General features: G+C 36.2%; 1 protein-coding gene across 8 annotated transcripts in view; it reads left to right on the top strand.

Annotated features, from left to right (window-relative positions):
- Positions 1-24,536, top strand: part of RAP1GDS1 (Rap1 GTPase-GDP dissociation stimulator 1) — a 173,473-nt gene that overhangs the window by 133,607 nt on the left and 15,330 nt on the right. For 4 of the 8 annotated variants that reach the window (XM_055111644.2, XM_055111648.2, XM_008955316.4 and 1 more), the window contains 6 exons: positions 3,837-3,962; positions 14,229-14,372; positions 14,850-14,981; positions 16,138-16,272; positions 17,499-17,624; positions 18,711-18,847. In XM_055111644.2, coding sequence (XP_054967619.1) covers positions 3,837-3,962; positions 14,229-14,372; positions 14,850-14,981; positions 16,138-16,272; positions 17,499-17,624; positions 18,711-18,847 — 800 coding nt within the window. Of the gene's footprint in view, positions 1-3,836; positions 3,963-14,228; positions 14,373-14,849; positions 14,982-16,137; positions 16,273-17,498; positions 17,625-18,707; positions 18,848-24,536 lie in introns of all 8 variants that reach the window. The other 4 variants (XM_003829915.5, XM_003829916.5, XM_008955315.4 and 1 more) reach the window with 1 other exon arrangement.

Below are 24,536 nucleotides of genomic sequence, written 5' to 3' on the forward strand. Positions count from 1 at the left end.
GCTTTAGTGTTCTGTACCACTGTAGGATAACTATCGCTAACAATAATATATTACATAGTTTCAGATAGGTAGGGGGAGGATATTGAATGTTTCCAACACAAAGTACTTGAGATGATGAATAAGCTAATTACCCTGATCTGCTTACTATTCATTATATGTAACATCACAGTGTACCCCATATACAATTATTATTTGTCAAATAATTAAACTTTTTTATTTTTTGAGGGAAAATGACTTGCAACATAGAATCCTATACTCTGTCATACTATCAGTTAAGTGTGAGATTATAATAAGGATATTGTCACACATGAACATCTCAGAAAATTTCCTAAATACTTTATCTCTGGAAGCCACTGGAAGTTGGGTTCCACCAAAACAAGGGATTTAAATGAAGAAAAACTACATAGGAGCTGAAAACGAAATCCAACAAGAATCCCAAGTATTACAGTGATGTTATCGTCCCATGTGGCATGCTTTCAAGGAGCAACCAATCCAGTTTGGGTTAGGTCAAAAAACTGGTGGGATGGTGCTTAGGAGAGTTCTTACAGGAAATGAAATTGATTAATATCTAAAGTGAATGCATTAAGATTAGACAACTGCTGGAGTGTTTGGAGTTGCATTAATAACAAGCACATAGCTAAGCAAATGAGGAAAACATTATTCCAGGAAAAATGAATTAGTGTATTACTGAAAGACAACTAGTGATATAAACAAAATTACATATAATTAGAAAGATGGAGAGTATGGTGAACACAGGAAAGAAAGAAAACTAGTGTTTCATCTTTCATAGTAGAAATTTGATCAGAAATGCCAATTAAATAAACTAGCAGTACAAATATGTAGTTTAGATAATACGTAAGTAAACAGTATGAAGTAGCTAAAAGAGCTTTATGTATTTGTGAGGAAGAAGAAATGGAGGAGAGGAAACTGGAGTCTGCTGATAATAATAGTATTAGGCTAACTCTTTACATTCATAGCGTTTTAATAAAAATAAAACCTTAGTAAATGAGGCTTCTTGCCAAAGGCCTGTTGAGGATCTATGGCACTTAATTGATAGATATGATGTCCAAATTATACTTCATGCTGTCTTTTCACTCTGTTCACCTGCAGGTTAAGTACAGATTTTGTTCTATAATTCCTATATTAATAATGGTGCATAATTTCCTTGTACTGGCAAACAGATCCTGAGTTACATAGCAACAATGATTTGGTTTCCTTTTATTAAGTGTTTGGAGGAAAAGAATGTGGATTGGAAGGAATAGAGTACCAACACTATTATTTTAAAGAAGAGTAAGAACATGTAACTAGATGAATGATGATGTCTATATACTTTACCTATGATTTTATGTTTTTGAAATCCATCTCACGTGGACAATTCTCTGAAGCAGAGGGATAACCAAAAAAGTTCCAGGGATAAATCATCTCTACTTATTTTTTATTTATTTTTTTTCTTTTTGGGACAGAGTCTCACTGTGTCACCCAGACTGGAGTGCAGTGGCATGATCTCTGCTCACTGCACCTCTGCCTCTCAGGTTTAAGTGATTGTTGTGCCTCAGCCTCCTGAGTAGCTGGGACTATAGGTGCATGCCATCACGCCCGGCTAATTTTTGTATTTTTAGTAGAGACAGAGTTTTGCCATGTTGGCCAGGCTGGTCTCAAACTCCTGGGCTCAAGGGATCTGCCCACCCCAGACTCCAGAAGTGTTGGGATTGCAGGGATGAGCCACCATGCCCGGCCTCATCTCTAAATGAAACCTCCTCTTTGGTTGGAGTGTGCTGACATTTGCTGAATGTGGTCTCAGAGGGTTTCAGTATCTTATTGGAAAAGACACCCTACCCTTACTTTTTTTCCCCCTTGGCATGTGAAGTAAGAGCTAAAGCCGTAGTTTTTTGTTACATTAAAGAATCATACTTAAAGTCTTGGAGTGGATTTTTATCATTTTGGAATAGATCCGTTGACAGTGTGCACCAAAGCAGTGTAATGAAATGTTGATCAAAACTGTATTTAACCATATTAATGTGTGTCTCTCCTGTTAAATTTGCAATATTTCTTACTTGATAGTAACGCAAGAGATTTACCAGAGACTAGCGAGCAGAATGTAACCCTGATAATTCATTTACATGTTCATTTACTCATAAATAACTTCATTTTGGACACCTGCTTTATACCAGGGACTATGCTGTGCACTATGTTTCTGGTGGTTGAAGCAGTATGTACTGCCCTTGCCCTCAAGGAGCTTATAGTTTAGTGTGTAAGATGGACATTTATTTTAAAATAGTTTGCAAATAAACTAACATAATTACAAGTTATGATAATTGCTAGTATGAGAAAGTAATAGAGTAAGGTAAGGGATTAAATTAGAAGCATCAACTCTAGGTGGGAAAGAGCATTTTCAGACAATCAGTATTTTCAAAATGTCTACCTCCTACATACACATTATACAGTAGCTTTCTCACGACACTGCTGGAGGATGCTGCCATCAAAACAAAACAGATGAAAGAGAAAAGGCATAGATAACAGGGTATCTAGTACAGGAAGGAGAGATAATGATAAAGATAACCCAGGAGGCCAGCTGTGCTACCAGAGAGACCAGTGTATATTAGATTAGGTCAGAATTCACTGAAAGAAACTTGTAGAAAAATTAATAGGATACTTAATGCAACCAAAGACATTGAGAGGAGAATTGGAGAGAAATGGAATGGATTTGGGTTGGATTTTGGAGGTAGATTGACAGACCTTGGTGATTTATTAGATGTGGAAGTTGAGTGATAATAAATGAGCAATGACTCCTAGATTTCTGCCTGTGCAGATAGACAGAGTGTTCATATACTGAGTTGAGGAACCCTGGAGGAGGAAGATTTCACAGTATGTCAAAAGCCCCTTTTTGGTATTGAGTTTAGAATGCTAGAGAGATACTCAAGTAGAGGTGTCAAATGGGCAGTTAAATAGCCTGATGTCCAGAAGAGGGTTATGAATATTTATGTTGTATAAATATCAACACAGAGATGCTGTTTGGTGCTATGGAAGAGCATTGGATAGCCTCAGGTGAGAATAAGGACTGAGAAGGTAAAGCAAAGGATGAATCCTAAGGAACTAGAATTTATACAGGTCTTGTGGAAAAGGAGGAACAATTATAGGAGATTGCTAAGTGTAGAGGCAGGTAGGCCAAAACTAGTAGATTTAGTAATGCATGTGAGTTGAGAGAGTAGAGGCAGTGTATGTAAACAATGTTATCAGAAACTTATTTGTAAAAGCAAAAATGAGATTGAATGGTAGTTGATAGAGGTGAACTAGGGGGAGGATGTTTGTTTTTAATATTGTTTTATGTGAGAAATACCAAAGTATATATAAATGCTGATCAATGGTGAGGCTGTAGGAGAGGTTGGAGATGCTGAGAGGCAGGAATGAATGAAACCCCAATTACTCATGCAGAATTAGTCTTCAATAGTAGATATGTCAGGACCAGTGTAGAAAACATTCCACTTTAATGATACTAAAGATAAGTCACCTTTAATTCATCCATATAGAATATGTTATGAGAAATTTTTCTTTGACTAAAATCCTTAAAACTATGAATTTATGACTTAGTAATTTTATTGTTGCTGTGGTTACTAGAGAACCTTTTTTTATAGCTCAAATATAATTGGGTCAGAACATTTTCTCTAAAGCCTTAGATATTTTTCCTTTTCAGGGACATTAAAAATGGATTTGATTGTTCCCATATTTAAAGAGTATTTGTATTTATCAGTAATGGTACAAAATAACTAAGTATTGAAAGTATTAGAAAACAGTTTCTGGACTTTATTTGGTTTAAGTTTTTCTTTTTTATTTTACAGAGTCAAGTAAAGAACAGTTTGCCAGTACAAACATTGCTGAAGAGCTAGTAAAACTCTTCAAGAAACAAATAGAACATGATAAGAGAGAAATGATTTTTGAAGTTCTTGCTCCATTGGCAGAAAATGGTGAGAAACTTAAATGCACCTTTGGATTTTTGATCATGTATGCTTTAAGCTTTTTTCCTAATATTATTTAATTGCCAGCCATTTGACTCAAAACCATTCTTTATTAGTGATATGTTTTATTTTGCATATCTCTAACTTTAGCTATGTTATCTACTCCATAGCTATATCTACATTGGCCAAAGCAACTTTCCAGGTTCCTTTGATTTTAAAATCTTAGAAAAGATACTTCTGTAGCTAACACATTCTTGTGCCATTCTGGAAAAGGCAGCTGAGAGGCTGAGCTCTGCTTCTATACACTTGTAAGGCAAAGGGGATAAAAGTTGGAGTCTCAGGCCTGCCAACAGTGAAGATACTGGTTAATCACTCCCTTCTTTGGGCATAAAAATCTTAAGAGATGCATCATAGAAATAAGAATGAATCAGAAGAAACAAACTATTCCATATTAGTAATTTTTCAAATATAATGTCTAACACGTACTCAAAGAGGATCAGATATTAATACATAAGACAAAACACACTGTAAGCAAGAGTAGGCAGCAAATCTTCAGATACTGGAATTATTAGACACTCATTCAAAACAGGTGTGCTTATTGTGTTCAAAGAGGTAAAAGCAAGCTTAAATAATTCAGAAGGAAACTAAAAACTATTTTTAAAAAGTGGCATAGCAGATTTAAGAATGAAATAAATGGAAATTTCTGAATTGAAAAATACAACCAAAATTAAGAATTCAGTGGGTGGTTTAATAGCAGATTTAATAGATACTGTTGAATTAAAGAACCAGTGAACTGGAAAACGGGTTGGAAAGAAATCCAATATGAACTAAAAGGAAAGAAGAACCCATTTACATAAAAGAGAATAAGAGGTCAGAGGAAAAAATGAGACATTCTCATATGCAGTTTTTGGAGTCCCAAAAGGAGAGTAGAGAAGGTGGGGAGGGGAGTGTGCAGAGGCAATATTTGAAGAAATTTTGGCAGAGAATTTATCAGAAATTATGAAAAATGCAAAGATCCAGGAAGCCCTTTGAACCCAAAATATGATAAACAAAAGTCCACATCTAGTTGCCTCATACTGAAAATGTAGAAAACCAATGACCAAAATCATTATCTTCAAAGTAACAACAGTTTGGCTGACAGCTACCTTCTCAGCAGCAACAATGAAAGCCAGATGTTATAAATGTGGTTTGTCAGAAGGAAAATGATATAGATGCAGGGGAGAATAAAGACCAAAAAAACCGGTAGATATGTAGGTAAATCTTATAAACATTGAATATATTATTTTAAAAAAACTTATTGTGAAGTTTACAATGTACATTTATATGATTTAAAATATACCACAAACTGAGCATATAAATAAGAAGAAAGGTAAAAGGAGTTAGAGTCCTAAGACACTTGTGTTGTCTGGAAGACTCTGGTTATTTAGTCACTTTTAACTTTTAAGGTGACTACTAAAGTAATTTTTAAAAATGATGTATAGCTGCAGAACAAATGGAAGGGACTTATGGAAAGGTTTTTTAATACCCTAGTAATGCAAAACAAGAAAAAAGAGGAAAGAAAAAGGAACACGAATCATAGAGGACAAATGAAGCATAAATACAGTTTTAAGACACAGTATTTCAGTAATTACGTTAAATGTGGCCTAAATGCTCTAATTAAAAGACCATTTGTCACTTGTGTTTTAAAATAAATAACTATACTACTTAAGCAATACTTATTAAATATGAGATTTAAAAGATTGAGAATAATAGGGTAGAAAAAATATACCAGTGAAACCTAAGGAAGGCTGGGGTAGTTATGTTAATATCAAGTAAAATAGATTTTAAGATGAAAAGACTTGCTAGAGATAAAGAGGGTGACTTTAGTAATAAAAGGTCCAATTTACCTAGAAAAACAATAACCGTTATACATTATCCCAAAACATACGGAGCAAAAACATTCAGAACTATGAAGAGAAACAGACAAATCCACAAATATTGTGAGAAATTTTAATACCTCTTTCAATAATTTAAGATAGAAGAATAAGGTTATAGAAAATTTGAAAATGATTAAGACAATTGATTTAATGGACCTATTTTAGAACACTTCAACTACAGAGCTCTTTCAAGTACATATGAAACATTTAAGAACATGTATACTTGTCATGAAAGAAAGAAATTTCAAAAGATTGCTATCATACAAAGTATTTCTTTGACCTAAGTGAGTTGTCTAGTAACCAATTATAAAAAGAAAACCAGGAAATCACTGTATGTTTACATGGTAAGAAATATACTTCCAATACCTCAGAGGTCAAAAAAGAATTGTAATGGAAATTAGAAATTTTTCTAGTAGTGAAAATGAAAATGCTATATCTCAGATCTTACGTGTTACAAGTAAAGCCCTATTCAGAGGGAAATTTTTTGCTCTAAATGCTTATATTAGAAAAGGAAAAGAACTAAAATCAATGAGCCCAGTATTCATCTCAGGAATTTAGGGGAAAGAAAATATAAACCCAAAAAACCACAAGGTAATTTTTCAACCCTCACCTTCCAATTTGTGTGAATATGCTCATAGTAGTCTCTGATAATCTTTTGTATTTCTGTGGTAGCAGCTATAATGTCACCTTTATTGTTTCTGATTGTACTTATTTGAATCTTCTCTCTTTTTTTTGTTAATCTAGCTAGTAGTCTATTAATTTTATTAATCTGCACTTGTACTCCCTAAATCTACAAAAAAAATTTTTTAAGTAGTTAACTGGAATAAAATACAACAATGTTAACAAAATCCATGAGTAATATATATTCTTTTAAAAAGCAGAAGAAAAGATAGGGTATCAACCTAAGTGTCCATCAGTGGATGAGTGGATAAAGAAAATGGGGTGTGTATACACACACACACACATAACATGGAATACTACTCAGCTATAAAAAAGAATGAAATAATGTCTTTTGCAGCAACTTAAATGGAACTAGAGGGCATTAATTCTAAGTGAAGTAACCAAATGCCACCTATTCTCACAAGTGGGAGCTACGCTCTGTGTACACAAAGGCATAGAGAGTGGATAGAATGGACTTTGGAGACAGAGGGAGGGAGTGAGATGAGGGAGTGAGGGGTAAAAAACTACTTATTAGGTACAGTGTACACTATTCAGATGACAGATGCCCTAAAATCCTAGACTTTGCCACTATACAATTCATCCATGTAACCAAAAACCACTTGTACCACTAAAGCTACTGAAATTTTAAAAAAATAATAATAAGCAGAAGGAAGGAAATGTAAAGAGCTGAAATAAAATGGAAAACATACAGTGCAACACAAACATATAATTACTACAGTTGAGTCTGAAAAGACAGTGGAATTGGTAAACCTGTAGTGAGATTAATAATGAAAAGAGAGAGAAAGCATAATTAACCAAATTAAGAATGCAAGAGGAGGAGACCTTACCGCAGGTCTTACAGCTATTAAGAGGATATTATGAACAATTTGATGCATATATATATATATATATATATATATATATATATATTTTCCCCCCCACAAGATGGAGTCTCACTCTGTCACCCAGGCTGGAGTGCAGTGGCACCATCTCGGCTCACTGCAGCCTCCACCTGGGATGCAGCCTCCACCTCCAAGGTTCAAGCAATTCTCCTGCCTCGGCTTCTCAAGTAGGTGGGATTACAGGCGCCTTCCACCACGCCTGGCTAATTTTTTTATTTTTATTTTTAGTAGACACGGGGTTTCACCATGTTGCCCAGGCTGATCTCAAACTCCTGACCTCAGGTGATCCACCTGCCTTGGCCTCCCAAAATACTGGGATTACAGGCATGAGCCACCGTGCCTGGCCTGATGCCAATATATTTTAAAGTATGACTGATACAAGAATAGAAAAGCTGAGTAATCTTACCTTAAAAATTCTTCCAGACAATAGGAAAAGGAAATATACTTACCAATTTATTTTAATGAGTCTAATGAAACCTTTACACCAAATCCCAACAAAGACAATACATGAATGAAAATTAAAGGCTAGTCTCACCATGAACATAGATCCAAAATTCCTCCTAAAATTTTAGCAAATTTACTCTAGTAATATATTAAAAAATTAATCACACCAAATTGCATTTATTCTGAAAGTGTAACACAATTTAATATTTGCAATGCAACCAGTATAATTCATCACCTTAAAATATTTAAGGGGAGAAACCATGATCTTCTCAGATTTTAAAAAAAGCTTTTCATAAAATTAAGTGTTCATTCATTATTTTTAAAAACTTAGGAAAACAGGATAGGAAGGTCTTCAATCTGAAAAAGATATCTATGAGAAGGCTGAAGAAAACATCACACTCAATGGTGAAATAAAAAAGCATTTGCTTTGAGATTGGGACAAGAAGGATCATCCCCGCTTCCATTTAATATTGTATTGTAAGAAGTATCCAGTGCATTAAAGAGAATAAAAGAAAAAAAATTAAGATAAAGCAATAAAACTCTCATTCATTTATGATGTGATTATGCATATTTAATTCAAAAGAATCTATAGATCAGTTTTATAGATCTTTTTTTAAATCAGAATTTTGTTAGGTTACTGCCAAAAAAGCAAACAAGAATTTCTATATACCAAAAAAGAAAAAACAGAAAATAAAATGTGAAAAATATGTTGGATAGCCCTTTTAGCTGGAACTGCCACCTTCCAGTAATTTAACAAAATAATGAACACAAAGGGAAAGAGAAGCATCTGATATGTATTCTCTAGGCCTTTTAGAAAATACGGAGTTGTTCCTTTAGCCACATACATTCAAATCTACAGGAAAGGTGATATTGTAGACATCAGAGGAATGCATCGTGTTCAAAAAGGGAATGCCCCACAAATTTTACCATGGAAAACCAAGAGTCTACGGTGTTACCCGGCATGGTATTGGTGTTGTTGTAAACAAACAAGTTAAGGGCAAGATTGCTACCAAAATAATTAATGTGTATAATGAGCATATTAAGCACTCAAGAGCCAAGATACCTCCCCGAAACACATGAAGGAAAGATAGGAAAAGAAAAAGAAGGAAGCCAAAGAGAAATGTACCTGAGTTCAACTGAAGCAACAGCCTGTTCCACCTAGAGAAGCGCACTTTGTGAGAACAAACGGAAGGGGCCTGAGCTGCTGGAACCTCTTCCCTATGAATTCATGGCATAATAGGTGTTTTCAAGATAAAAGGCTTCTAGACTATTAAAAAGTATATAAAAAATTAATTCCAGATAGATTGACCTAAATGTGAAAGTTAAAACTTCAGAGGGTTTATCTTAAAATGTAAGCTAGGAGAATATCATCATGGCCTTGAAATACTTTTCTTAGATCACAAAAAGCTGTAATCATAAAGGAAAAAATTGAGACATTGGTTACTTTAAAAGTAAAAACTTCTGGCTAGCCTGGTGGCTCATGACTGCAATCCTAATGGCTTTGGGAGGGCAAGACGAGGATCACTTGAGACCAGGAGTTCGAGACCAGCCTGAGCAACATAGTGAGGCCTCATCTCTACCAAAAACAAATAAATAAAAGTTAAAACTCTTTTTTTAAAGACACCATTAAGAGTGAAAAGCAAAACTGGATGAGAGAATATAATTATAACATATAACTGACAGAGGGCTTGTGTATACAGTGTATAAAAACTCTTAAAAATCATTAAAAATGTGAAAAACATTTGAATAAGCACTTGACAAAAGATTTAATTTATATTAAGTCCAACAGACTTAATATAGATATGAAAATGTTCACTCTTAGGTAACACAAAATAAAACCACAATAAAATACCACTATACACCCACTGGAAAGTCTCATAAACCAACTGTTGATGAGGGTGTGGAACAGTGGGAGTGTAAATTGGTACAATTGGGAAGTACTATCTATTGAAGTTGAAGCAATAGATCCAACAATTCTGCTCTTAGAAATATACCCAGAAGCTTGGGCACATGTACACCAGGAGCTGTTACAGGAATGTTCAAAGCAGCATTATTTATAATGAAAAATTGGAAACAACCAAAATCCATTAACAGTAGAATGAGTAAATCATAGGATATTAATATAATGGAAAAATATAGAGTTATGAAAAGGAATGAAGACAGCTGTAACCATTACTGTGGATAAATCTCATAATGTTGAAAGGAAAAAGCCAACACTGAAAAATACTATTGTATGATTCAATTTATATAAAGTTAAAAACAAAAAGTAAAACTAAACTGTAGTTTTTAGGAATGATTATTTACTTGGTAAAACGATGAAAGTATAGAAGTGATTACCATAATAATCAGGATGATTTGAGACAAATGAAGGAAGGGGTTTGTTATCAGAAACAGAAATGCAGAGATAGGCTTCCTGAGTTGTTGGCAATGAATTTCTTGATCTAGGTGATAGATACATGGTTATTTGCTTTCTAATAATATATTAAACTTAACCTGGATATTTTATGCACTTCTCTGCATTTGTGGTTTTCTTTCACTCTTTAAAAAAAGTTTTAAAATACCTATATATGATGCATACATGATACATACAAGTGTACATTCATACATATGTGTGTAAACAGTGGTGATAAAGATACATGTCCTTGGACAGAATGGTTTTGGTAAATGTGCTGGGCTGTCTGCTTTGACAGAATGTCTTGCTAATCCTAATTAAGGTAGTTTAAGCCTCCTATATATTTGTTTTCAGGTATTTGATTTCAGTCAAATTGTGAGAAGAGATTATCGGTAAACTTTAATAACATTGAGACATTTAGGCTGGGCGTGATGGCTTATGCCTGTAATTCCAGCACTTTCAGAGGCCAAGGCAGAAGGATTGCTTGAGCCAGGAGTTCAAGACCAACCTGGGCAACACAGCAAGACCCTGTCTCAAAAAAAAAATTAATTAAAAATTTAAAACTACAATATTGACACATTTAAAATTTCTTAAATGTCTTAGGTCCTATTTTTTAGGGAGAAATTTGTTTTTTATCTCATTGGTGTTTTGGCAAAGTAAAAATTTTACTGTGACCTTCAGTCAATTTTATGCCATCAAATAACCTATAACTTTCCTTGCAGTATTTCAAAATAACAATGTGTTTATATTTATTACTGTTTTCCCCTCTGCCTTCACATCTGTTTTATAATTGCACAATGGATAGAATGATACCATTGAAGGCTTGTTTTAGGACTAATTCTTTGCATGTATCATCCTTGATTTTCCCAGTACACGAAGGAGAGTGATTTCAGCATTAGAAGTTGAGATTTGTATAGTTCAAGGATTTTAGTATTTTTAAGGCTTTTTCATCATAGTTTTTAATTCTAGTCACCACACATCTCTAGCCCTAGCATTCTGTAACCAAGGAAACGCCCTACTTTTAGCATGGCACAGTACAAGTATACCTTTTAAAGAAATATTCCAGGTTGAATACTCTGTGTATTCTGAGATAATATTCAAAAGAAGATCAGTGATCCTAGTGATTCAAAAAAGCCAAATTTTAACACATTAAAATTGCCTGAAAGTCTTAAGTATTTATTTTTAAAAGTCTTTATTTTTCCTAAATGATAAGCTGAAGCTGCCATTGCCATATATGGATGCATATACAGCTTAGGGAAACCAATGACTAAAATAAAATTCACTGAAAAAATAAAATTTAAATTTAAAAATTTCTGGCCAGGTACAGTGGCTCATGCCTGTAATCCTAGCACTTTGGGAGGCCAAGGCAGGAAGATTGCCTGAGGCCAGGAGTTCAAGACCAGCCTAGGCAACATAGTGAGACCCTGTCTCTACAAAAAAAGTTTAAAAATTAGCCAGGCATGGTGGCATGCACTTTTAGTCCCAGCTACTCAGGAGGCTGAGATAGGAGGATTGCTTGAGCGCAGGAGTTCAAGGATGCAGTGAGCTATGATCATACCACTGTGCTCCAGCCTGGGCAATGGAGCGAGACACTGTCTCTTAAACAAAAAATCTGTGTTGCAAATGTATTTTTCAGGTCAGTTGACTAGCATTTATCTTAAGGAGTATCAACTACACTCAAAGTATTTAGATAGGCCAGTTTAGGTTAAGATACAAAGATGAGTAAGGTGTATCTATTGGGGGAACCAGCCCCCAATATTTCAACGTATGTTCTATTTTCCCTAAGTGTCAGCCCATCTGAGAAATAGAGAAAGAGTAGAAAAAGAGGAATTCTACAGCTGGGCCTCCGGGGGTGACATCACATATCGGTAGGTCCGTGATGTCCCCTGAGCCACAAAACCAGGAAGTTTTTATTAGGGATTTCAAAAGGGGAGGGAGTGTACAGGGAGTAGGTCACAAAGATCACATGCTTTACAGGGCAATAAAGATCACAAGGCAAGGGCAAAGCAAAGATCACAAGGCAAAGGGCAAAATTAGAATTACTGATGAGGGTCTATGTTTGGCTGTGCACGTATTGTCTTGATAAACACCTTAAACAACAGAAAACAGCGTTTGAGAGCAGAGAACCGGTCTGACCTCAAACTTACCAGGGCGGGATCTTTTCCGCACCCTAATAAGCCTGAGGGTACTGCAGGAGACCAGGGCGTATTTCAGTCCTTATCTGAACCGCATAAGACAGATACTCCCAGAGCAGCCATTTATAGACCTCCCCCCATGAATGCAATTCCTTCCCCAGGGTATTATTAATATTCCTTGCTGAGAAAAGAATTCAGTGATATCTCTCCTACTTGCACATCCGTTAATAGGCTCTCTGCAAGAAGAAGAATATGGCTCTATTCTGCCTGACCCTGCAGGCAGTCAGACCTTTGGTTGTCTTCTCTTGTTCTGTAAAATCACTGTTATTCTGTTTGTTTTCAAGGTGCACTGATTTCATATTGTTCAAACACCCATGTTTTACAATCAGATTTCATATTGTTCAAGCACACATGTTCTACAATCAGTTTGTACAATAGTGATCCTGAGGTGATGTACATTCTCAGCTTACAAAGATAACAGGATTATGAGATTAAAGTAAAGACAGGCATAAGAAATTATGAGTATTATTTGGGAACTGATAAATGTCCATGAAATCTTCACAATTTATGTTTTTCTGCCACGGCTCCAGCCAGTCCCTCCATTTGGGGTCCCTGACTTCCCACAACATATATCTGCTCAGGAGATAGATGGAGACAGATATGGAGGCAAATATAAGCTCTTCAGTGAAATAAGTGTTATAGTGAAAGAATACTTAAAGATATTAGAAGTATAATAAAAAGTGTTGATGTGGGGGTGGAGTTTCCTATGAAGATCAGTTTTAAAAATGTAATTGGGATGTAAATTCTGTCTCTAAAATACCTTATGTTATGTTTAGCCATCAGAAAGGTTCAAGGTTGTTTTTTTCTTTTAACTTTTATTATGAACATTTTGAAATGTATTCAGAAATAGCATTTAGTAAACCACCATGTACCCATCACTCAAGAAAGCTTTAAATCAATGAAAACCTGAAGCCCTTTTTAAAAACACGACTTTATTTATTTATTTAATTTATTTTTATAGACAGGGTCTCACTCTGTTGCCCAGACTGGAGTGCAGTGGCACAGTCATAGCTTACTGTAACCTTGTACTCCTGGCCTCAAGCAATCTTCCTGCCTTGGCCTCCCAAAGCACTGAGATTACAAGTGTAAGCCACCATGCCCAGCCCTATTTTATAGTATTTTATAGCTTGCCCTTTAAACATGAGCATGATATCTAAAGTAATAGTGGAGTGATACTAGTTGCTTTCAGAGCTGAGTATCAATTTGTTTAGATGCTGCAAGACATCCTGAAAAATTTGGCAATTTCAAATGGAAATATGAAATAAAGTTTTTTTGTATATTTAAATGAACTGTCAAGATAGTTTACTTTGAAGATTTGAGTTTCAAAAATGTATTATCTAAATCATGCATTTTCTTAGTTGTTTTTTTGTTTTTGTTTTTGTTTTTGAGACGGAGTCTCGCTCTATTGCCCAGGCTGGAGTGCAGTGGTGCGATCTTGGCTCACTGCAAGTTCCGCCTCCCGGGTTCACACCATTCTCCTGCCTCAGCCTTCTGAGTAGCTGGGACTACAGGCGCCTGCCACTGCACCTGGCTAATTTTTTTTTGTATTTTTTAGTAGAGATGGGGTTTCATGGTGTTAGCCAGAATGGTCTCGATCTCCTGACTTTGTGATCCGCCCGTCTCGGCCTCCCAAAGTGCTGGGATTACAGGCGTGAGCCACCGCGCCCGGCCCTCTTAGTTTCTTATAATTCTTTATAATGGACTGCTTATACCAGAGCTCCTATTTTATCTCAAAGTTTGATTATTTTGTTCACATTGTTCTTTAGATGCTATTAAACTACAGCTGGTTGAAGCAGGCCTAGTAGAGTGTCTACTAGAGATTGTTCAGCAAAAAGTGGATAGTGACAAAGAAGATGATATTACGGAGCTCAAAACTGGTTCAGATCTCATGGTTTTATTACTTCTTGGAGGTGAGTTGTAATTTATGCCAGCCAAAGAATGTGGTTGTCAGATTTTTTTAAAATTTATTGTCTCTTCTGTAAATACTACCCTAGGCATTTTCTCGTATTCCTATCTCACCTGCTATTGAGGTGATGATTTTGACATCTTAAACATGCCATTGATAGAACCAGACATAATGAACCTGAAAAAGAAGTGTCTTCACTATCTTCCAATATTTGAAGAGCTGTCACATAGAAGAGATAGCTTTGGCACCAAGGGACTAAAGAAAAGCTAGATGGCTCCCTGGGACTTGGACTAGAAAAAATGCTAGACTCTATGTCTAGTATCTATTAAAAGTTTATTATAAAAAGAATCATTACTTTTCCCATTATGAATGTAACAGTTTGTGAGGTATGAGTTTCCAGTTGGATATTCACCTAAGAATATGAATTTGTTACTCCTAGTTATTTTTCTCTTGCATAACTATTCGTTTCATTTACCTCCAGATGAATCCATGCAGAAGTTATTTGAAGGAGGAAAAGGTAGTGTATTTCAAAGGGTACTCTCTTGGATTCCATCAAATAACCACCAGCTACAGCTTGCTGGAGCATTGGCAATTGCAAATTTTGCCAGAAATGGTAAGCATATTAATTCCTCCTTTGTTAGTCAAATACTCTATATTTGTTTATTTTTGCTTTGCCACCACATATACTAAAACTGGAACAGTTTAGAAGTTGTGTAATATGTGTATATGCTGCTAACTTAATTTTTCAGAAATCTGAAATACTTAGTGACATTCCTAACAAATTACATATTTTATGCAATTCAACTAAATTCTAATAGTTTAAAGATCATGAAGTGCTTCTTTTGAATACTTGGCACTTCAGAGCTTAGTAAGTTTGAATCCCATTCTAGTATACGTCTGCTTTCTTTTGCCTAGTGATTTTATTTTGGATCTAATTATCTGAGTATTCATTCTAGGATTATTGTGCCTCAACTTATATACTTTTATGCCCATAAAACTTAAGTATGAATAATCCCCTGGCTTCGTGTAGAATGTTTAATTTAGTTTAATAATGTTTCAGGGGGCGCCAGACTTCTATGTTTATGAAATCTGGCACTACTAAAACACTCAAATACAGTCTAGAAACTCATTCTTACGTTCCTCATGAAATATACTATGTCTAGGAAATACGGTTTATTTTTCTTTTTAGTTTAATCATCTTCCAGTACAAACTGTTGGTATATATTATATCATAATGGCTTACTTGCTCCATTTTTACTCCTTCTTTTTGGGAGTGACTTCCTAATTATGGAGGTAAGAGTGGCATAATATGGATAATTATTGAAACTAGGTATGGGGTAAATAGTGGTTCATTATAATATTCTCTCTGCTTTGTAAGTGTTTGAAAAATAATTTAGGTATCAGCCATGATAGCAAAAGGTAGAGTACTATCACTGTAACATCGGGAGAACACAAGCATACATCACAATAAATGAAAAATATTGGACATTCTAACCATGTGTTTCTACTTCTGATATATTATCTGGCTCTAAACTAAAGATTTTTCTGGTAATTTTCTGATTTTAAAACTTTTATCTAGTTTAAGAATTTTTTTAATACTTCTCACTCAGTAAACAGAAAAACCTATAAATCTGATGGGAGAAAGATTTGGAATTCGTTTTATTGTATAGCTCCATTTTCCCTAATGTAGATAATAGCCAGACATCAGTATTATAAAGTATTTATAGATATTTTAAAGAGGAAGAAAAAGATGTGTGTTTTTTTTTCAGATGGAAATTGTATTCATATGGTAGACAACGGGATTGTAGAAAAACTTATGGATTTACTGGACAGACATGTAGAAGATGGAAATGTAACAGTACAGCATGCAGCACTAAGTGCCCTCAGAAACCTGGCCATTCCAGGTAAGACTTAAGAATAGAAGGCAGCTGTGTACAAAATAAAATCCATCATTTGGGGAAGCTATTTACTATATGTGATTTGTGAACCTGCTCTGATGAAGAAAATTTAAAAAAAAATTGTCTTCACATTGTTCACATTTTTTCATGCTAATAAATGGAGATCATATGTTAAATAAGTTTTGTGAGACTGTACAAGAATAATCTTTGCCTTCATTCAGATATCCTGTTACCTTTTGTGAACTCTTAGATTTTCATCATGTTTTATAGTTAAGCTTTTTTAAGTTTGAGATAGGGGTCTCACTCTGTCAGCCAGGCTAGAGTGCCGTGACGCAATCCTCGCTCACCACAGCCTCTACCTTCTGAGCTCAAGTTATCCTCCCACCTCAGCCTCCTGAGGAACAGGGACTACAGGCATGTGCCACCATGCCCAGCTGATTTTTTTTTTGTAGAAACAGGATCTCACTATGTTGCCTAGGCTGGTCTTGAACTCCTGGGCTCAAGCAGTCCACCCACCTTTGCCTCCTAAAGTGCTGGGATTACAGGTGAGAGCTACTGCACCAGGCCTTAAGCATCTTTAGTTGAGGTAGAATAATGACATCAATTAACAGAGTCCACTCAAGAATGACTTTCAGTTGTTGTTTTTCTATAAGCAGATGTACAGTTTTTTTAAAATAGCCTTAATGTGCCTTTGGAAGTCATGAAATCACAGTATTATGGAAAATACAACAAAAGATAGTTAAAACTATTCTTTTATTCTACTTTCTAAAAATAAATTTCTGATTAGATGAAATAGTACAATTACATGATGATCCAATCCATTTGAATTCATTTGGTTTACATAGGATAGTAACATTTATTAATGTCTATAACATTTATATTAACACAGTTGGATCAAAAACGGAATTGTGCTTTTTGTTGTAAGAGGGTAACATTTTCAGATTTCCTTTACAAACTACGTAAGTAAGTGTTTTGGATTGGGTCTAAAAAGCCATGATACTGTCATAAAAATTATTATATTGTCTGTTATCCGCTTATACACAAATAGGATACAGACACACACATAAACAACTGAATTCCATTCTTAAAATTGACAAAAAAGTGACAAGATTGTTTCTAAATGGAAAAATAAAACATGGATCTTAAAGATACTTAATAAACCTGTATTGAATTGAATGTTTATCAACAGGAATGCTAATACCATTTTAACCATAGTCTCTCTTTTTCTCCAGTTATAAATAAAGCAAAGATGTTATCAGCTGGGGTCACAGAGGCAGTTTTGAAATTTCTTAAATCTGAAATGCCTCCTGTTCAGTTCAAACTTCTGGGAACATTAAGAATGTTAATAGATGCACAAGGTAAAAGAAATGTTTTCCCTAACTTGCATTTTTCATGATAGTCTTAATGTGCCTCTAGTTGAAAAAGGACTTGTTTTTAGCTTTTAGGATTATGTAATCATAAAAAATAGCAAATAAAAGATTTAAAAGTTGGTTTTGGAACTTCATTTGTTAATTTTTGTGCTTGTTATAATTATTTATTTATACATATTATTTATTTATTTATTTATTTTTGAGACAGAGTCTTGTTCTGTCACCCAGGCTGGAGTGCAGTGGTGCAACCTCAGCTCACCGCAACTTCCGCCTCCTGGGTTCAAGCAATTTTCCTGCCTCAGCCTCCTGAGTAGCTAGGATTACAGGCGTGCTCCACAACTCCTGGCTAATTGTTTTGGAATTTCACTAGACATGGGGCTTGTTGCTCAGGCTGCTCTTGAACTCCTGGCCTCAAGCGATCCACCCACTTCAGCCTCCCAAAGTGCTGGGATTACAGGTGTGAGCCACCATGTCCAGCCTATAATTGACTTTAAATAGAAATTATACCATATCTCTCCTTATTAGTACTTATAGTCCTGGTTTTAGGTTGCTTTATTAATCAGTTTCGGGAGGGGGTGTTGTGTTTTGGCATTCTATACCCATTTTACCTTGGCTTTGAAATCAAATTTCATTATTGTGACAGTCAAAAATTTTTTAAATTTGTCTTCCAGACAGGGAGAGCATTTTTCTGTTTGCAGAAACAGCAGTCAGAACCACTCCTAGGAATGAGTTATGTTTATTTACTTATTTCTAAATTCTAAACCCTTTTCTATATTGATTGCATAGAGTCCTTCTAAGAACCCTGCATTATAGTCTGCCAGAGCACTAACAGACTAGCAGGCTTAACCAAAAGAGTATGAAGTCATTAGTTTTTGTATTTTCTATAAAATTTCACAGTGTTATAGAAGAAGGCAAATAGCCCATCACATAAGGAATATTTGCAGTTCTAGCTTTAATGAAATTGTTGTGCTGTGTTTTTTTAGACGTCCTTCACACTCTCAAATCTGTACGAATTATTTCAACTGATTGTCTGTTAGTGATTCATTCCTTGGTTTGCCTTCTTTCCTATAGCAGAAGCTGCTGAACAATTGGGAAAGAATGTTAAGTTAGTGGAGCGTTTGGTGGAATGGTGTGAAGCCAAAGATCATGCTGGTGTGATGGGGGAGTCAAACAGACTGCTGTCTGCCCTTATACGACACAGTAAATCAAAAGTAAGTTCCAGAGGAAACTGTTCACTAGAAAACTTCAGAGTGTCTTTTTCAGAAACCCAGCATTGTAGGTCCTAACAACTGGGATAATATTTACCTGAAAGTATTGTGAAGATTCAGTGAGATCATGTATATAATGTGCTTAGCTGGTACATGGGACATAGGAAACACTCGGTAAATGGGGGTTGCTGTTGCTGCTGCTATTGTTGTTATTACTTTTACCACCACCGTTATCAGCATCAGTGTCAAACATTTCTTTGTGCCAGGCATTGACCATGCAGGCTACTGATATTTAGAAATTAAATGGTATCTAGATAGTATATGATGTCCAGAGCTCACAGAGTTAGAAAAAAATCCATTCTTGTGGCTGTGCCGCTGTCTGGCACATGGTAGATAACCGATAAATGAACAAATGAGCTATTTTAAAGATCACAATAGTGAGTACCCTGGCCAGCAGTTCAGCAGCTGATTTAGTATCTAGATTATATGATTTTTAAATTTTTTAAATACTGTTTTCTTGCCGGGAGTGGTGGCTGACACCTGTAATCCCAGCACTTTCGGAGACTGAGGCGGGCAGATCATGAGGTCAGGAGATCAAGACCATCCTGGATAACATAGTGAAACCCCGGGTCTACTAAAAATACAAAAAAAAATTAGCTGGGCATGGTGGCAGGCACCTGTAGTCCCAGCTACTCGGGAGGCTGAGGCAGGAGAATGGCGTGAACCCGGGAGGCAGAGCTTGCAGTGAGCCGAGATTGCACCACTGCACTCCAGCCTGGGTGACAGAGCAAGACTCCATCTTAAAAAAAATAAATAAAATAAAATACTGTTTTCTTTTTATTTTTTGAGACTGAGTCTTGCTCTCTCGCTCAGGCTGGAGTACAGTGGCGCAATCTCAGCTCACTGCAACCTCCACCTCCTGGGTTCAAGCAATTCTCCTGCCTCAGCCTCCAGAGTAGCTGGGATTACAGGCAGGCGCCACCACACTCGGCTAATTTTTGTATTTTTAGTAGATATGGGGTTTCACCATGTTGGCTAGGCTGGCCTCGAACTCCTGACCTCATGATCCTCCCACCTCGGCCTCCCAAAGTGCTGGGATTACAGGCATGAGCCACCATGCCCAGCCTTTAATACTGTTTTCTAAGGTGACCCTTTCAGTCATTTCTCTTGTACAACTTCAGTAGTGATTATATATGAGGAGAAAGTTTAGAACTCAAATCCACCAGCTGTTTTCATTTATTTTTAGAACAGATAAGAAGAAGATGCCAAGAGAAAAAGCGTAAAACTAAAGCTGTTCTTGTATAAATCTCTTTCATATAAATAATTGGCTTCACCATAATAGCTGTCCCAGCTGGTTAGCCTCAGGAGTGTTCTTCTCCATCAGATGCTAAATCTTGAGAACTTTCCCTGGGGAAAAGCAGCTGTTAACTAGGACCTTCCTATTACCTGTCACACCCAGACCACCCTAAAAGCTCATACATTTTTCCTGACACAGGACCAAGCAGTATGTTGGCAAGGTGGAAGTTATCAGGAGAGAATAGCAAAATGGCTTCCTTGGTACCCCTTTCACCCCTTCTCCATCATAACTGCTCTCTTACGCCCATTTGTTCATTTAACAGTTAATATTTGAGTTCTTGCAGTGTAAATACTAAAAAACAGTGTTTCTATAAAGGAATTAACTATCTGTTGAGGGGACAGAAATAAAAACAGCTAGCTTAAGTACAGCTTTAAAGCTACATATGCTATTCGGGTGTAACAGAGGAAAGAAAGACTAACACACTGTCTGGGTAATCTGGGATGGTGCCATAGAAGGAGTGCTATTTTAGGGGTTAACTAGGAATCTCAGGAGGAAAGGGAAAGAGAATGAAGGAAAGGGCCTTTTCAGGCAAAGACAGCAGGATGTACAAAAGCACAGAGATGTAAAACAGCATAATTTTTTAAAGAAACTGCAAATAAAGCAGTATTGCTAGAACATAGAGTGTAGAAAGAGACAGTGGCCAGAGAGGTTGAAAACTGGGAATTAAGTGAATTATATACCAAGTTAAGATATATGGACTTGATTCTGTAGAGAATTCGGGAGCACTTAAAGGGTTTTAAGCAGCAAGTTGCCATTATTTGAGGGTTTTTTTGTTTTATTTTTTGTTTTTTTGTTTTTTCGGGGTTTTTTGAGACAGAGTTTCGCTCTTGTTGCCCGGGCTGGAATGCAATGGTGCGATCTCCACTCACTGTAACCTCCGCCTCCCGGGATCAAGTGATTCTCCTGCCTCAGCCTCCTGAGTAGCTAGGATCACAGGCATACACCACCATGCCCGGTTAATTTTGTATTTTTAGTAGAGACGGGGTTTCTCCATTTTGGTCAGGCTGGTCTCAAACTCCCCACCTCAGGTGATCCACCCACCTCGGCCTCCCAAAGTGCTGGGATTACAGGCGTGAGCCACCACACCCAGCCATTTAGTTTTCATTTAGAAAGATGTCTCTAGGGTTTAATGGGGGTAGAAAGGACAGTTACTGCAAAAATATATATGAGAGTTGATAAAGGACTGAATTAAGGTTTTGAGTTGAGCAATTTGAAATTGCTGATATTCAGCCATTTTTGAAACAAACAAATTTCATATGGGTTATTCAACTAGAAGCAGCAAGGATGGAAAAGAAGAGACAGACTTGAGAAAGATATGGGTGGTAGAATTGACAGATTCAACAGTAGAATTAAAGGAGGAGGTAGTTTTAGAGCTAATTCCAAGTTTGGGGTTTACCACCAGATTGGGTTATCATGCCATTCAACAAAATAAAACACGATAGGAAGAGGTGCAGCTAACACTCCCTAAACTTGCCCACTCGCCCATGCTCTTTGGAGTCATTACCCTTAATCTTTTTGCTGTACTCCAAGAGAATCTCCACCATTGGTTTGCAGGGGTATACAATCATTTGGATTTCCCTGGGCCATATTGGAAAACGAATTGTCTTGGGCCACACATAAAATGCACTAACACTAACAATAGCTGATGAGCTTAAAAAAACAAAAATCACAAAAAAAAAAAAAACTCAAACACCTGTGGCATTTGAAGAAGAAGAGAAATCTAAAAGTTTAGAAAACCAGCTGGGTGCGGTGGCTCACGCCTGTAATCCCAGTACTTTGGGAGGCCAAAGTAGGTGGATCATTGTGGTCAGGAGTTCCAGACCAGCCTGGCCAACATGGTGAAACCCCATCTCTACTAAAAATGCAAAAATTAGCCAGGCATGGTGGCGTGTGCCTGTAATCCCAGCTACTGGGGAGGCTGAGGCAGGAGAATTGCTTGAACCCAGGAAGCGGAGGTTGCAGTGAGCCAAGATCGTGCCACTGCACTCCAGCCTGGGTGACAGAGCAAGACTCCCAAGACTCTGTCTCCAAAAAAAAAAAAACAAAGAAAACTTTTGGAAAACATATTTGGGAGAATAATCAAGGAAGACTTCTCCAGTCTTGCTAGAGACCTAGACATCCAAATACAAGAAGCTCAAAGAATACCTGGGAAATTCATTGCAAAAAGATCATTGCCTAGGCATATTGTCATCAGGTTATCTAAAGTTAAGACAAAGGAAAGAATCTTCAGAGCTGTGAGGCAAAAGCACGAGGTAACCTATAAAGGAAAACCTATCAACTTAACAGCGGATTTCTCAGCAGAACCCCTACATGCTAGAAAGGATTGGGGCCCTATCTTCAGTCTCCTTAAAGAAAGCAATTATCAGCCAAGAATTCTGTATCCAGTGAAACTAAGCTTCATAAATGAAGGAAAGATACAGTGTGTTTCAAACAAAGAAATACTGAGAGAATTCACCACTACCAAGCCAGCACTACAAGAGCTGCCAAAAGGAGCCCTAAATCTTAAATCCTGGAAACACATCAAAACAGAACCTCTTTAAAGAATAAATCTCACAAGACCTACAAAACAAAAATACAATTAAAAAAAAAGTGGGGGGTATACAGGCAACAGATAGCATGATGAATGGAATAGTACCTCACATCTCAATACTAAGATTGAATGTAAATGGCCTGAATGTTCCACTAAAAGATACAGAATTGCAGAATAGATAAGAATTCATTAACTATCTGCTGCCTTTAAGAGACTTACCCAACACATAAGGACTCACTTAAGGTAGAGGGGTGGAAAAAGACATTCCATGCAAATGGATACCAAAAGTCAGCAGGAATAGCTATTCTTGTATCAGGCAAAACAAACTTTAAAGAAACAGCAGTTCAAAAAGACAGAGGGACATTATATAATGACAAAAGGCCTTGTCCAACAGGAAAATATCACAATCCTGAATATATATGCACCAAACACTAGAGCTTCCAAATTTATAAAACAATTGCCAATAGACCTAAGAAACGAGATAGACAGTAACACAATAGTGGGAGACTTCAGTACTCCACTGACAGCATTAAAGAGGTTATCAAGACAGAAAGTCAACAAAGAAACAATGGATTTAAACTATACCCTAGAACAAATGGACTTAACAGATATTTACAGAACATTCTACCCAAAACTGCAAAATATACATTCTATTCATTAGCAAATGGAACTTTTCTCCAAGATAGACCATATAATAGGCCACAAAACAAGCCTCAATAAATTTTAAGAAAATTGAAATTATGGCAAGTACTCTCTCAAACCACAGTGGAATAAAACTGGAAATCAACTCCAAAAGGAACCTTCAAAGCCATGCAAATACATGGAAATTAAATAACCTGCTCCTGAATGATCACTGGGTCAACAACGAAATCAAGATGGGAATTTAAAAATTATTTGAACTGAACAATAAATGATACAACCTATCAATACCTCTGGGATACAACAAAGGCGTTGCTAAGAGGAAAGTTTATAGCCTGAAATAGGCATTTCAAAAAGTCTGAAAGAGCACAAAGAGACAATCTAAGGTCACATTTCAAGGAACTAGAGAAACAAGAACAAACCAAACCCATACCCAGCAGAAGAAAGGAAATAACCAAGATCAGAGCAGAACTAAATGAAATTGAAACAAAAAAGACAATACAAAAGATAAATGAAACAAAAAGCTGATTATTTGAGAAGATGAATAAGATTGATAGACCATAACCAAGAAAAGAAGAGAGAAAATTCAAATAAGCTCACTTAGAAAAGAAATGGGAAATACTACAACTGACACCACAGAAATACAAAAGGTCATTCACAGCTACTATGAACACGTTTACATGCAAAAACTAGAAAACCTAGAGGAGATGGATAAATTCCTGGAAAAATACAACCTTGCTAGCTTAAACCAGGAAGAATTATTTAGATACCCTGAACAGACCAATAACAAGCAACAAGATTGAAATGGTAATTTAAAAATTACCAACAAAAAAAAGTCCAGGACCAGACAGATTCACAGCTGAATTCCACCAGACATTCAAAGAATAATTGGTACCAATCCTATTGACACTATTCCAAAAGATAGAGAAAGAGGGAATCCTCCCCAAATCATTCTGTGAAGCCAATATCACCCTAATACCACAACCAGGAAAGGACATAACAAAAAAAGAAAACTACAGACCAAAATCCCTGATGAACATAGATACAAAAATCCTTAACAAAATACTAGCTAACCAAATCCAACAACATATCAAGAAGATAACTCACCATGATCAAGTGGGTTTCATACCAGGGATGCAGGGATGGTTTAACATACCCAAGTCAAT

The sequence above is a fragment of the Pan paniscus genome, chromosome 3 (assembly GCF_029289425.2).
Source record: "Pan paniscus chromosome 3, NHGRI_mPanPan1-v2.0_pri, whole genome shotgun sequence".
NCBI lineage: Eukaryota > Metazoa > Chordata > Mammalia > Primates > Hominidae > Pan > Pan paniscus.